Below are 15,214 nucleotides of genomic sequence, written 5' to 3'. Positions count from 1 at the left end.
AAAGGTCGTTTGTCTCTGTGTGCCCTGCAATTGGCTGGCAACCAGCCCAAAGTAAACTGAGATAGGCACCAGCAAGCCTGCGATTCTTGTGAGGATAAGTAACTATAGAAATAGGATGGATGTTTGCAATTAAAAAAAATAGCTCCGTAGCAAACGATCAGCACCCTCGATTGGCGCGCCAAAGTCATGTGATCCTGGCTCCCCACTGTTGGTCACGTGGTACGTTTTGTTGACTATTCCACTGGCTAGTATCCGCGAGCTCACCTCTTCTCGTGAGCTAGTGCGCCGTCATCCCCTCGCTAGCAGGCTGGCTGGCTCGGAGGGCGACACCCCGTGTGGGTGGAATACGAATTCCAATGCTGTTATCGAAGCTCCGTCCTTATGAAAGAAGAAAAAGCCCTCGCAGTGATGCGTTTATTCTCATCAAATTAAATCGCCGAGGAAAGGGAGGCAAAGGGACCCGGCAAGCCTGTTAAATTCACCTGCCATTGACAACAATACTGAGGTAATTTCAAATTTCACTGTTTATTCTCATAACATAGAGAATGTTTTTAAAAAGAAGGCGTATCCGCAAAACGGGATACAGTTCGGTAAATTTATTAACCTGGAAGACTTCGTTCCATCATATTTAACATTCATCAGGAAGCCTGTTTGTTTGACGAGCAGGTGTGTTGTCAAATCACAGAGCGTTAAAATCTGCGCTAGGCCTATCACGGAGGACAGGCGGCAAACAAGGAACGATCCCAATCTTGAGGCGTTTATGTTTATTTCTTCACAATGATGAAACAGACATTCATTTGCAAACGATATATGGTTATAATGTTGAACTGAGTGTGGATTATATTATAACAACAAAGGGATTTTGGCAGTAAACTGCATTTGTTTAAAATAAAAACATTTTTTGTCCAGTCAAATAGGGCTTGACGTCGTCATGAACCAATCAGAGAGGACGAAGGTGGGGCTAGTGGCAACAAGGAAACTTGCACATTGAGGAGTTTAATATTTGGTTTTGCTTTGGGTGTACGGTACCGATAAAGATAACAAATTAGTCGCATTATTATGCCGATGGAGCTGCTTAAAACTAAACGGCACATGAAGGTAAAGTGTAAAAATAATGTTTGTTTGTTTTTTAAACATTTGGGATCTTTTGTGGAAACAGTGTCTTCCCACTAAATACTTTTACAGCATTAAAGGTCTTTCACTTCTCGCTTTTGTTTTTATGAAACAGAAAACGAGAAGGAATTCCTCGACTGCCTTTGTGGCTCTATGAATATGTCTGATTAATCTCCAGTTTTATTGTTGTTACGCATGATCAAACTAGTTTTGCTCTTCTTTCCGCACTCACCAGCTTGACTGGAGTCCAATAGTCTTTTGAAGATGGCTATCGCACGGCAATTCGGGCTCTTGGTCTGGAAAAATTACCTACACCAGGTAAGTTGGAGAAAGTTGAACACACACAATTCAATTGTGAGTCATTTACACATGTTTTAAGGTGACAACGGCTGTAAATGGATTCACTCTTAGCTTTTTGCTTCTGATCATACAACCTATTTACGAGTTGTATATGGAGGAAATACTGTACATGATTTAAAAAAAAAGAGATAGATAGAGAAAATGTAGTGTATACACCCATGCATACCTGGAGACGTGGCTCTCTTCAGGATTAGGTGATAGTCTGCACACGCCTCATTCCATTTTTGATGTCCTCAGATTAACCTCAAAGTTCATATGTTTTATTTGGCTTTCCCAAACATGTTTTTAATCACATCTTAAGTCATAATCTGTGACCTTCTACAGAAGTTTCATATTGCTCAATGTTGCTGAGGAGAACTGTACAATACAATTTCCATGGTTTTAAAAATGAAACGAAACACAGTGAAAACAGTCATCATCATTTAATGAAAATATGTCAGAGCAATTTGAAATTGGTTACAAAAGATAATTGGGAAAACAAGTTTTTAGGCACTGCAGGCACTGGCTTAATACAGTAGTACATGACAACAATCTTCCATCAGCTTTTGTTTGGGCTATAGGGTAGGGTGTCAAGTCAGAACACATCTTACAAAAAAAAAAAAAAAAAACATCCAAGCCAACATAAAAGGTAAAGATTTTGGCCATTATTCCAACAAGTGACTTTAAAGGGAATTATAAACAATTTTAATATATGAGTCAATGTAAGCAAAGAAATCTTCAGGCTTTTGTGGGAAAGCAATGACATCTTGAGAAACAACACTAAACTGTATTTAGGGCGGTTAGTTGTTTTTTTTTTTTTTAAATGGCTGTAGGTGATTGGTGACTCCCTGGTAATGAGTTTATGATTGTGAACAGCCGCATGACTAGTGCGACCACGTCATCTCACTTGTTAAGTATACCTCCCCCTCCAAAAATAGATATTTTAATTGAATTGTATGTGATTATAGATCACACTTTTGTAAACCGATTTCAAATGGTTTATCTGGCTGGGTCTTTTTATTTTTGGTTTAAAAAAAAAAATAAACACCTGGCAGTTGGTTAGCCGTTCTATAGCCTCTGAAAATGACAGAATGGATAGCAAACTTAATTGGCTCTCCCTGAAGCTATAAACAAAATTGATCTGGTTCAACCTGATATGGTGTCTGCCTTGTTTAAAATCTGTGAGGCAGAACTCTATTGACTCCCATGTGAAGAATGACTTCTGTAGTGCCTACATCATGATGATAATATTTCAAATTTACCCTGAACTAGTCACTGAACCACAAGCACAGACGACTGGCACGTCAGGCTTTGTGCTTTTCTGAATAGCGGCTTTTGGATATCAGTTCAAGTTTGCACGATGCGGCACATATTCCGATATGCGCTGTTTGCTTTTTAGCGCAGGATTGCTTGTTGTGCCATCAAAGTTGATCTTAACGTCCTTGTGGCTTCTCTGGTAAAACATTGCAAATGTCACTGCTGAATGTCTTGCAGAGGTCAATTTGCGTGTTGAATTATCTCTTCTGCATGCCTGTAATGAAACGTATTACTAGTTAAAAAAACAAAACAAAATCTGGTATTTCAGGGTTTCCCTGTTCTGTAAGTTTGCTGTAAATGCAATTAGCATGAAGGTGAAGTTGAGCGTTTGTTTGAAGAAAAAAAAAGATGTTACATAAAAAGAGAAGCTTAAATAGCATTGAATGTGATCACATGACCAAATTAATTTGACTCTGAGAAGTCATTGTGTGTTCCAGTCACCCATCACAAGAATCCAATTATACGTACTTTCAAGTCGTTTCGGGATGTCGCCGTTAGTGAGGAAGCATTTCAGAAAGGATTCGTGGAGTTTTTAATTTGTGTTTATCAAAGGTCACTATTTGAAATTAGGTTCGCCTCACTTGTGGTTTCATGTCTTTAATCAAACCTTTTGAAGTAGCAAATCTTTTACAGTATGTCCTTTCTCTGTTAACTGAAAAGTCATGTTTTTTCACTTATTGCAGCTAAAGCTTTGTGATTTATCGTGAATTGCAGATCATTGGCAAATAGGAACTTTAAGACCTCCAGCAAGGAAAAGAAGTTCTTCAGAAACTTTGATCAAAATATAGTCTGACGTATTGCAACAGTTGATGGCAACACGATGACAAAAAGACTACTTGTGTCCATTTTATCTTAGCAAGACAGCGACGTTAACTCTTTCAGTTCCAAGCAGTCTTTGAAAAGGCAACCCAGAGTTTCAGCTAATTTCGAGCATTTTGACACGTCTTTCAAGGCCGACAAAATATTTAATCTTCCGACTATGTAGACATTGGTGGTACCAAAAATATGTTTTAGTAGTATCTGAAACATCCCAACAGTCCTTCTCTTTGATAAAACATGAACAAAAACAGTAAAAATGTGTTTTTGATGGCAAAATAACAGTTTGTGTATGTATATAACTTCATTACAAGAGTGCTTGATTGCCATATAAATAAGAGGAGCACTGGCCACGAGTGTCATTAAAAAAAGTATTTTACATGACAAAAAATGTTCATCTGTGGCACTGAAAGAGTTAACTTCGTCCCACCCAAACACATGAGACATAATTGGAAACCCTGGATGTCCTCTACCAAGTGCACTCAAACTTCGTCAGATAGCTCAAATGTCAAAAGTAGGGCTCGCACAAGACACAAATCCCACAAGACAATTTGTCTCATGAGATTTAGTCCATGAGAGGAGTGAGAGTTTCACAAAATTAATAAAAAAAAAAAAATCACACCTAATATAAAGTGACATTAGCGATGTTGATGACTGAAATAGCAACCAGGTTTGTTTAAAAAGTGATCAGTAGGAACAGCAACTCTGCTGTGATGAGTCATTATTAAACTCCCTTTGTAAAGTAATCCAAGTCCTCTGGTGAGCACGAGCACTGCTAGCTAGCAGCTAATTTATGTTACACACTACGCTAAACGCTGTCAACACCCAGCGTACAATAAAATGTCAGCGTAATCATTTTTTTCCACCCTGAACTAGCGATTGAACGGGATTTCTGATCAACATTGTGTTGTTTCTATCGGGAGTCGCTACTTGACTAAATTTGTGCAGTAAAAGAGTCAAGTAAAGTTTCCAAGAGGAACGTCAAAATAAAAGCGTACATTTTATTGCGTTGTAAAACGTAAAAGCAAAAAAAGCAAATACCATATTTTTGGAAGACTTAAACCTCAAGTTTTCCACTTCCTCAGAAGCCTCGAATGGGGCAATTAACTTCCTCTAATTATGTGAAACCCATGACCAATAACTCATGACCAATAATCCCGTGATCTCAATCTACTCCCCCTCTCCCAGAAACGTCAGATCCTGGTAACATTGGTGGAGATCATCTTGCCCCTGCTTTTCTCCGGCATCCTCATCGTGCTGCGCCAGAAGGTGCCTTTCAAGGACTTCCCCAACGCCACCGTTTACGAGAGCTTCACGGTCGCCTCCTTGCCCAAAAGTTCTCTGCGGCACTTGCAGTTGGCCTACGTGCCGTCCAACTCCAGCGCCGTACGGCAGGTGGCGGAGGATGTTCGGCTCAACCTGGGCATAGCCTCAGGTCAGTGGAATTTCCCCCCCGCCCCCAACTGTCTACACCACGTGTGTCCAAACTACTTTGAGGACAAAAAATGAAGACATAAAGACCACATTGTTATTATTTGTTTCACTTTAACAGATGAAACGCAGGAAAAACCAAACAAGCAAGCAATTACACATTGTCTGCATAATGTTAGTACCCCCAAATTGTGTCATGAATGACAATGCACAGCTGAATGAAGCTTAACAGAATAAAGGCATACAGTGTTTTACAAAGGAGTTACTATAACTCAATTTTGTAATAAGTTGTTTCATGTTTAAATTAATTTGCTCTTAATTTGAAAACATGCACTGTTTCTGTCACGTCATTAAAATCATTATATTTACTGATATATGTGCCTTAAGGTACCTCCAGGGGTTACATACCCCTTTTGAGAGCCACTTCTGGAAACGATTTATCAATTTTCAGAAATAATAATCGATTATATGGTAATTGGTTCATTGTTGATTTAATAGATGAAACAATCCAACTCAACAGAAGTGGTTATCAAAATCACAGCTTGCCTGTTTTCCGAACTTAGTCATGTGATGTCAAGCTGAGGCTTGATTGTTTGCTACCTGAGTCCCGAACAACTTTGATGTCATTTTCAGTCACCATTAAATGATTTTTTTTAATTTGATTTTTTTTTTTACTTGATTTATATTTAAAACCATTAACTCTGTGCTTAAATTTGTGTCAATAATGCACACTTTTTCGTTATGCACAATGAATGGCACCAATTTTCAATACTATCAATACAATTTTATATTCATTATTATTATCCATTAATATCCATAACCCACATGCTTTTATATACTGTATATATATATATATATATATATATATATATATATATATATATATATATATATATATATATATATATATATATATATATGTATATATATATATATATATATATATATATATATATATATATATAATTAAAAAAAATCTAGTTTAACGGTAATCTACAGTACAGCTTGCTACATCCTTTCTAATGAGGTTACTGCTGGGATGCTGCATAATAAAAATAATTGGATTTAGTAAATAACCTGATGGTCTGTGTAAATCAAGCATGTATGTGTAAAACCCTTCTTTTGGTGTTCAGCGCTGACAGCGTTTGCTTTTAATGCCTAACAAGGCTCAGCCCCACTGTTTTAAGGGGAATGGGCTACTGCTGCCTTGAGACTATTTTTATTCAAAACTGGGAATACTGGTTCCTCTGGAAACGCGGTCAGTAGAGTAAACGCGCCACTCCCTGCTCTCATTTCATGCTTGCCTCAAGTGCATGCAGGCTGACGGACAATTAGCCGCAGCGTGAAGCCCTGTACACACCACAGCGTCTTCCTAATAAATAATTAAGATGGCCTCCAAGGTGACAATTAGCACACATGCAGGAAAAAACACCATAACAGCACCTCAGTGGTTCTGTGTCGCCTGCTAATATTCAAAATGTCACAGTCATGGTTTTGAAAAGTCTCGACGTTTTCCTCTTGGTGTATTGCGAAAGGAGACGTTGCGTAATCTCAAATTTGATTTTGGACTTGCCGGGACTTGCACTTCTCAGAGACATCTATGACAGCGCTTTGTTTTGGGTTCAACTTAACATCAGTGTTGGATTTATTGGTAAAGTTAAGACAGCATTTTAACCCTTTCACTACCAATTCTTTTTTTTGGGGAAAAAAGAAAACATATTACTTTTTTATAAATCTAAGATACTTGGAAAATTAGTTTAAAATTTCCCACTTCCATTTCCATTTTTGCAACATTCCATTGAGCGGCAGTCAAATTATGTCAGCAAACGGAAAATTCTTTGTTGACTTGTGTTTCACCTCAAAACAGTAGGTGGCAGTAGAGACCAGTTAATGCCTACAGACCTCAAAGCCAGTTAAGTAATGTTAACCTATATATTTATGGATAGAACTAATGCCATTGAACAATTTGAGTGGTGGAAGGGAAAAAAATATTCATGATACACTTGAATATATAATTACTTCACCTTTAAAAGGTGTTTACATTATTAGGGGAACAAATGCAATGTGTATAATTTGCAAAGTGCACATGAGTTACATTGATTATTGTTCATGAGAAATAATTTTGTTATCAAATTATCTGTAGACAACATAAAACCTTTTTAATGATAAAAAAAGGCTAAATAAATGGACAATTAAAAAAAAACATGAGTAGCTTGGTTATGTTGACTTTTATCTCCCAGCAAAAAAAAAAAAAAAATTCTCATACATAATATATAAATGGACGGATAGATATTCTGAACAAAAAGTGCATTTTCTTGAAAATCCTTTCCTCAGTGAAGCAGTCCATTAGTATTCATCTCAGGCTGAAGCGTCGAGAGCACGTTTGAAGCGATGCAGCTGCACGTCTTTGCTGTCTTTCTGTGCATGTTTCCTCAGTCGTTTGTTTATTCAGTAGGTCTGACCCAGATTTAACCCCCTAGGCTTGTGTGTAAAACCCCGCTCCACTCCGAATACCTGCATGTGTGTGTGATAAGTGGAACGCAAGTTACAGAAATATAACCAAATACAAAAAAAAGCAGAATAGTGCTTTATATTATTGGCTTATTGATACCACTTGCGTGGTGGTGTCAGTGTTTGATAAAATCTGTTTGATAACGACTTGTTTTTTTGTTTTGTTTTTTTCAGTGCATGGCTTTGAGACAGAGGAGCACTTTGAGGACTATGTGAAGAATGACCCTCTGTCCGGAAAACTCCTGGCCGCTGTGGTTTTTGAGAAGCCCTGCTGTCAGAATGACGAGCCTTTACCCCTTCAGGTATAAACATCACACTGTAGTAATAATTTAACCTCTTCTATTGATAACTATATAGAGTAAATCAAAAATATATTTTAACTGGAATGGCAGTTAATAGGTTTCACGCTGTATTGAAGTCAAAATAGAAATAAATATACAATAATAGAATAATTAAATATAATAAATTTTAAATAGTATGTGCATCATGATTTCACACTTAACTGGCCATCAGGGATAGTACAATACAGACAACAAATAAGAATTTTGCGACTTAGTCACTGCAGTAATAATGATCAGTTTTTGTCGAGGATAAAGAATATATGGCTATATAGTTGGATTTTCTTTGTTTAGATGTTTTGCAGAATTTGTGTACAAATTTCTGCTGCCTGAATTGGACACTTGAACACAAGTTCAACACGTTTCTTACTGTAGTCTAAAGTTTGTCAAATGTTTTGAAATACCCAAATAAAAAAAAAGTCAGTGTTTTTCCTTTTTTTTAATGTTACTGAATTGTTGATTAATACTTAAATTGTCGACAACATTTGATGGAGTAATTTGGTAAACCGAAATGATGATTAAAACATAATGATCTGGAATGACTTTCAGTTCACAGCTTTGTAATTTCAAGAGTTAATTTCTTGTGCTTCTAAATGTGTTTAAAACCTTTGGAATTTAAACATGTTTCTAATGACAGCAAACTTAACATTTTTTTGGTCTTAGTGAATTTTAAAAAGCATTCATGCATAACTGATCCTAGCTTCTGTTTGGTACCAGTTCAACCATTTGCCTTCCCTCTTTTTTTTTTTAATCATGATAGCCATTATTACATTGTTTATCTTTTTATTTTCCACACACTCGTCCATCCAGGTCAGCTACCACCTTCGCTTCACCTTCACCCCTCGCAACGCCCCGCCCAAGGAGAAGTCAGAGCTGGACCCGAACAGCGATTTGGACTGGCACACGCTCAGCCTCTACCCGCTTTTTCAGCTCCCCGGCCCGAGAGAACAATATGACCGGCATGGGGGAACACCTGGTAAGCGTACGTTTTTTAATGGTCCCTTTTATTTTCACTCTGAGATGGTGCCAACCCATTTGTTGCTGACAAAAGTCTGCCTGAGGCGTACCAACTCTTTACTCCTTCTGGTGAGGGAACTTTCAAATGTATTCAGTTGGCTTTGCTTTATCTGCAGTGTTTTTCTATGTTGTCGCCTCATTTCATAATTAGGGATGTTCAATGCGGGCCGGGACTTTGACACATGTGATTTATTGGTACGAGTCCCCACCTGACTAGTCAACGACATTAATGTTTGCCAAAAGATTGTAAGCTAATAAAGCTAAAAACTCCCCCTCTCCCTCCAGTTTCAGTTCCTGTAGGTGTAATTTCCTGTTATAGCAGAACAATGTCAGTTTTAATGTAGATTTTGATAGCAGAAAACCACTTAAGCGTGACACTTAAAAAGTCTGTTAAACTGCATTTTTGAAAATTAAGCCTTATTCTTCCTTATTTCTTGGAGGAAGTGGGTAATTAGGATGGTGGCTTAACTTCATAAATATAAGTAGCTTTAAAAAGTTATTTTTGTTTGACATCCTTGAACCAGCAGATGCCCTGCACTTAATCTCTGCAGACTTTTGGCGCAAGGGGCCACGTTTCCATGGCAACTGCCATCCCACGCATTTGGCGTGACCCCCCCCGCCTTAGCGAGCCTTGGCGCTCCCACTGCGCTGCGTGACATCTGCGAGGCGTTCGAGTGACATTCACACACACATCGGCGATTTTTGAGTGAATGTGGCGTGGTGAGGAAAACTTCGAGGGTGTACACAAAAAAACATTTACTGTATAAGTGTAAGCAGCAAATGTGAAAGAAAAAAATCTCTGGCCTCCATGTGCGCACAGTTTACAAATCCGGTGTGTGTTGTAACCCGATCAAGAGCTCTTCAAAAGATTGTATTGTTCTCGATTGCCATAGTTTCCGCAGCAATAAACAAGAAGATGTTTGTTTCTATCCAGTCAAGAAACAATCCTGCTTAAGGTGCAAAACAATAGGTCTGACTGTCATTTAATAACAGGTGCCTACTATCCAGACGAAATTATCTCTATTTGATCCGTTGCTAATAAACGATGTAATCAAACTGACATATGACGCCTGTTGCCAGTGTTTACAGGTGGCTTTGCCTCCATTATAGCTGTGTCTAGCATTAATTAGCCGCTAGCTAGCAGCGCTCAAATATAGGCCTAAATGACTCTACATTCTGATGCTGACAGCATGACACAGTTGCCGTTTCTACTGATCACTTGTTAACAAACCACGCTAACTCAAATGTGCTGTTTGTCGGATAATTTGTCTCAAACCAAAATTCATGGGGTGATTTGTCTTAAATCTAATATTTCTACAGAGGAAAAGGAAAGTTTATATTTAGCAAAAAAAAAAAAAAAATGTTGATCATCAAAGTTGGTAATTGATAAAGTGTGTTATTTGGTCTTCTGTGTTTATAATTGAGTTTCATCAAGCAAAAAAAAAAATACATTTTTCATTTCTATCCAAATACTTGATATTCAGTTCATATTGCCTATAGGATTGCTGAATATCAAAAACATATAGCTGCAGCCTGAATATTTTTATTTGTGGAAACTAGTGACTAGTTTTAATTTACAATGAACAAAATGGCCCGGAGACCAGGCATTGCTTCATGATACATGTAATTAGCTTTTTCCATATTTTACAATATATGTAATTTCAGTCAGATGTAGGCATCATATTTATTTTAATTTGCATTAATATACTTAATGCATCCCCAGGAAGTGTCTTCATGTACCATATTTTTCGAACGATAAGCCACACCACCAAATATTTAACAAGAAATGATTTTTGTCATGTATAAGCCACAGGTTGTTACATCAGATATTTAGGCAGAAAGATACTACATGGAAGTTTTTTCAATTTCTGTTTTTACGTAAAACGTTTTTATTAAAACTGCCTGGTTATGGCATCATGCCTATACACTTAGAAACAAGAGCTGCACCACCATATTTTCAACATAACACCGACTCACATGTATTGTTAGAATATTGCACCAACATACAAGTAACATGCCCAGTTGCATTTACCAGTGCCCCCCAGTGGTGAGTAAAATAGCACCTCAAACTCAAAATGAATACTTTGATAGCATATTCTTCTGTCTCCCTTTGTCTACTGGGAGATATCCCTCTGGTGGCTAGCAAGAAAACTGCAAATAAGCCACACAGAACTATTACCCACAGGGTTCAAAGAGTAAGAAAAGAGTAGTGGTTTATTGTCCAAAATTTACATTACTCATATACATGTCCAAGAACCTCAGCTCTATAATATATTTGCACTTCTCCTCCTGAAAGGTTATTTCCGTGAGGGATTCCTGGCCGTGCAGCATGCCGTGGACCAAGCCATCATGCGTTCATACAACAGAACCGCAGCCAACTCGCTTCTGGCACAGACCAGGGTGGTCCTGTCCCGCTTTCCGTATCCTCCCTTCATATTCGACGTCTTCATCCTGGCCATCCAGAACCAGCTGCCGCTGCTGCTGGTGCTCAGCTTCACCTACACGTCCCTCAACATTGTCCGAGCCGTGGTGCAGGAGAAGGAGAGGAAGCTGAAGGTGGGTGTCAGTGTTTGTTTGGTTTTTTTTATGCTGAGTTTTTGATTTCATTTAGCATTCAAATCATTTTTGCCTGATTAAATGTGAATTCCAGGAGTATATGAGGATGATGGGACTCAGCAACTGGCTTCACTGGACTGCTTGGTTCCTGATGTTCTTCCTCTTCCTCTCCATCTCTGTATTTCTTGTGACTCTGCTCCTCTGCATCCAAGTGAGTGTGAACTTTACCACTTTATTAATGACATTGCTGAAAACAAGCTCAGAGGGAGTAATCTGGACAACCTAGCGAATTCCTGCTGGGCTGCTGCAAATATACACTTTGGGGATTTTTCGTGTTTAGTTCCTTCCAGGTTGCAGTCCTGTTACTATCTGAGTGTTATTTTTTTTTAAATTGTTTTTCTTAAAAAACAGTCTGAAATGACATGGGTTTTTTTTTTGTTTTTGTTTTTTTTAGGTAAGCCCAAATGGAGCAGTCCTAAGTTACAGTGACCCCACACTGGTTTTTGTCTTTCTTCTCATCTTCACTGTGGCTACCATCAACTTTAGCTTCATGATCAGTGCCTTTTTTTCTCGAGGTATGTGCATATTTGTGTAGTTATTAATATGAAATATATATATATATATATATATATATATATATATATATATATATATATATATATATATATATATATATATATATATATATATATATATATATATATATATTCTAGCGATGCCTAAATGCAGCAATAAATGCAGGTGTTAAAACAAGCCGTGAAATAACATAATAAGAAGAAATAAGAACGTTTATTTTCCTGGGAAATTGCTTGTGAGTATTGCAACATGAATGATGGGCAATAAAGCAGGTAAAAGCATAACATGATACATCATAGCCATCTCCGGATACACATTTTGTCTCAGTTGCAAAGCTAATTAAAATGCTTGATAACAACTGTCCTAATTAGACTTTGGAGTGTAGTTAGCGTTGTGCTCTTCCAGGTGTCGTCTGCTGACAAGCTTTTGTGCAGGCAGCTGCCTCGGCACGCCGTCAACTCGCTATGCACGCAGCAAGCATTCTCCAAATGTCACATCCGCGGGAGCTCCTTTCAGAGTTTCTTTGTGCCGCAAATGGAGGCACTCGCTCTTTCATTCTGCTCTGCCATTAATTGTCTTGCATTCAGACATCTTCCAGTTTCATAATTTTCTTCATATGCGTGTCTTTGAGTGTTGCCAAGCTATTTTTTCATAATGACGCTGGTTCATATACAGTAGAAACATTTCAGAAAGTGTTGCTAACTCTATGATCTTACTAGAAACATTTCAGAAAGTGTTGTTAATGCAATAATGTCGCTAAGTGAAAATCAAACAGATGCTCTTTTAGGGCTGGGCAATATGTTAAATTTAAATAAGTCAGTCTGGTCAATTACAATTTCAATTGATTTTAATCAAAGTAACAAACCCAACAAACATTTATCTAAAGAATGTTGTATTTATTACATCATAGCTTTTAACCCTTGCATCTTTGTGTTTATTGTACCAATATTATACTTGCTTAGCATTTGCAGCATGGTTGTATTTTTAACTTTAACAGGATATATTAGCATATTTTTCAATGCTTTCTCCTTTGATTTCACAAAGAAACTCATCGAAAAAAATCCCATCTAGGTACCATGTACTGTATGTACAAGGGTTAATTAACCCTTCTGCAGTATTTGGCCATTTTTGGGCTATTTACCTCCACATCATTCTCGGAGTATTTTAGCCATAGGATGCATGCTCCTTATAGTATGATAATGAAATGACTGTGGCATGTTGAAATTGACACCATCTGGGTGAAATTTCAGCATTATAGCATCTTCTTTCAATACTTTCCCTTTGTTGTGAAATTTCCTTTGATGTGAAGATCAAAGGATTGGACAAAATACTGCACGGTAATAACAAGACAAATCAAATCAATTTCTTGCCCTGTCCTATGCACGTTAACAAATTCACTGCCAGCGTTCCCAAAAATTGAGTTTAGATATAGATTGATTTAGATGTCAGTGGCAGTGATTCACTGCCAGATCAATAAAAACTGACTTGTTGACATCTCATCGCTGCCAATGATATTAAATGAGTTAAATGCAAACATTAGCAGAAAAAATGTTCACCTTGTCTTTGTCCATATACAATCTCACATATTTTGCTCTTCAGTTTTGTTCTCAGCCACTGATTTACTGATTTATTCCAATCATTTCAAAGAAACACAATGACAACAATCTTTTTACTCCCCATAATTCTAAATGTTGCGTCTGACTTTTGATTGTTTTTTTCCAAGCTTGGATTATATGCAAAAATAAACTCTAACCATCACCTATTTCATGGTGTTATTCACTGTTACCCTGATTACACAACGATTCAAAAGGTGCATTTCAGACCAATATCCATTTTTATCCTTTTAGCATCTTTTCTTCCTCACAAGTTTCTAATTTCGGTGTACTTCTGTGAAAGCACACAAGAAGCGTATTCTGTTGAATTCTACATTGTAGTTTTTCTTGAAGAAGCATATTAAGTTTCTTGGGTAACCATGACAACAAGTGAAAAAGAAGTCTTTCTTTCCACATTTTTCATTGTCAGAGCCAGCTTCTTGAGTCTTGATAGATTTAGCGTCTTTTCTCACTGTTGTTTTTTTTCTCCCCTCCAGCCAACGTGGCAGCAGCAGCGGGCGGCTTCACATATTTCCTGAGCTATCTGCCTTATTTGTTCCTGTGGCCACGTTACGACCTTCTCAGCCATGCTCAGAAGGTGTCGGCCTGCCTTATCTCCAATGTGGCCATGGCCATGGGATCGCAGCTTCTGGGGATGTTTGAAGGCAAAGGTGGGCAAAGTCGAGGGCTATATTTGATTGTTGAAATAGATGGCCAGGTCGTATGTAAATATGCTTAAATTTCTTCAAACCAATTGGTGTCACTTATATGTAGATTTTTGGTATGCACACCGGCCTGGTCCCAATTCCCAGCAAATAGCGGCGGTCAACTGTATATTTATTCTCGTAAAATACAGCAAATGTAATTAAAATAACTTTATTTTTGCATCATTTTTTTTGCAATCTGTTTCTATGGATCCCAATATAATTTATTCCTTAAAATGCATTAAATGAATGGAAAATTTCTATAACCTTTTCCCCATTTGTTCATAAAAAGCTGTTGAATAGAACTTATAAGATTAAGCAAAATATATAAATATTCAATTTAAGAATGAATGAATAAATATAAACATACAATATATATATATATATATATATATATATATATATATATATATATATATATATATAAATTGCAGGCAAAATATGTGGTTTTAAAACTTCTTTTCAAGCAGTACAGTGAAGTGCAAAGAAAATTAAAGACGAAAACGGTGCTGTTGTGTCTCAATTGGGAACCTGGGTGCCACCCAGTCAATGACATATATGACAGAAGAATTTGAAAACTCACAAAGTCGTAGTCATGATTTCACGTCAAATGCGGAAGCTTTGTGTGCTAACTGACAAGCTGTAAATTTTGAATCTCTTCGAGTCGATCGAAGAATTGTACACGCCCTTGACAGTAGCATGACGAAGCTAGGTGCTAATACCAACATGAACGCTAGTGTTGTGTTTCACTTTCTGCCAGTGAACCGATCAGCATGTTAGCTATTTTGTGCAAGGGTTGCGACTTGTCGCTTTAGCTTGTAAGTTGCAGTACTTATCAGGGCATTGCTTGTAAAAGTAGGAATTTTTATCCACTGAGTGTGGACAGTGGACTAATAGCACTGGT

The 15,214-nt window shown here is 37.4% G+C and overlaps 1 protein-coding gene across 3 annotated transcripts in view; it reads left to right on the top strand.

Annotated features, from left to right (window-relative positions):
• Positions 1-259: 259 nt before the first annotated feature.
• abca3b (ATP binding cassette subfamily A member 3b) overlaps positions 260-15,214 on the top strand; it is a 42,780-nt gene continuing 27,825 nt past the window's right edge. Inside the window, exons 1-9 of one of the 3 annotated variants that reach the window (XM_088437372.1) lie at positions 260-505; positions 1,349-1,431; positions 4,774-5,020; positions 7,702-7,829; positions 8,676-8,841; positions 11,179-11,438; positions 11,533-11,649; positions 11,893-12,013; positions 14,104-14,277. In XM_088437372.1, coding sequence (XP_088293498.1) covers positions 1,378-1,431; positions 4,774-5,020; positions 7,702-7,829; positions 8,676-8,841; positions 11,179-11,438; positions 11,533-11,649; positions 11,893-12,013; positions 14,104-14,277 — 1,267 coding nt within the window. In that variant the 5' untranslated portion in view covers positions 260-505; positions 1,349-1,377. Of the gene's footprint in view, positions 506-1,016; positions 1,099-1,348; positions 1,432-4,773; positions 5,021-7,701; positions 7,830-8,675; positions 8,842-11,178; positions 11,439-11,532; positions 11,650-11,892; positions 12,014-14,103; positions 14,278-15,214 lie in introns of those variants that run through there. The other 2 variants (XM_088437375.1, XM_088437373.1) reach the window with 2 other exon arrangements.

This window comes from Hippichthys cyanospilos, chromosome 16, assembly GCF_059441005.1.
Source record: "Hippichthys cyanospilos isolate Australia breed blue-spotted pipefish chromosome 16, RoL_Hcya_1.0, whole genome shotgun sequence".
In the NCBI taxonomy this organism is placed as follows: Eukaryota; Metazoa; Chordata; class Actinopteri; order Syngnathiformes; family Syngnathidae; genus Hippichthys; species Hippichthys cyanospilos.
This window is presented reverse-complemented; position numbering and strand designations above follow the sequence as displayed.